The sequence below is a fragment of the Buceros rhinoceros genome, unplaced genomic scaffold, assembly GCF_000710305.1.
Source record: "Buceros rhinoceros silvestris isolate BGI_N320 unplaced genomic scaffold, ASM71030v1 scaffold9849, whole genome shotgun sequence".
NCBI lineage: Eukaryota > Metazoa > Chordata > Aves > Bucerotiformes > Bucerotidae > Buceros > Buceros rhinoceros.
The window spans coordinates 1-579 of record NW_010433280.1 but is presented as its reverse complement, the minus strand read 5'-3'; the positions used below and the strand labels follow the sequence as shown (position 1 = coordinate 579).

Genomic DNA, 579 nt, shown 5'->3' with positions numbered 1-579 from the left:
TTTTTTTTTTTTTTTTTTTTTTCTTTTAACCCAGAACATGGTCAGGAAAGCTGGTGACTGGAGAAAAAACATAGAAGCTAATAGTCGTTTGATGAAGAAATTTGAGGAGTCTAGAGCAGAACTGGAGAAAGTAATACAGATTGCCAATTGTTGTTTAAAAGAAAAAGGAAATCCTGAAGAACTTCTCAGGAAACATAGCGTGAGTAAATTCTCTGACCTTCCTCATGGAAATCTGAGTGCATGATATACAAGTGAAAAGCCTACTTAATTTTAAATTTTATGTGGATTTCTTTCACATATAGAAGTTATACACATCAGGTTAAACTAATGTTAAGATTGGAAAAAACAAACAAAAAAATAAAAATATCATCCCTCCTATTGATGAATGTGAGCAACCAGAAAGTTAAGAGAGAATACCCCCTAGAACTTAGGGTGGGTTTTGCCAGTAGAACCGTTGGGAGACAGGATGCTATGTTTTGCTAGTCTCATTCATCCACTGCTTTTTTCTTCAGGTGAATATCTGTGTTCATATCATAACCATTATTTAAGCATGTAGCTTTAAAATTGTTAAGGGTCGAG

General features: G+C 34.0%; 1 protein-coding gene across 1 annotated transcript in view; it reads left to right on the top strand.

The window, feature by feature from the left end:
• The window catches only part of LOC104500410 (nesprin-1-like), a gene marked incomplete at its 3' end in the record, with an annotated part of 40,559 nt that extends 40,360 nt beyond the window's left edge, over positions 1–199 (top strand). The window contains exon 20 of the mRNA XM_010144049.1: positions 35–199. Coding sequence (XP_010142351.1) covers positions 35–199 — 165 coding nt within the window. The remainder of the gene's footprint in view (positions 1–34) is intronic.
• Positions 200–579: the final 380 nt, after the last annotated feature.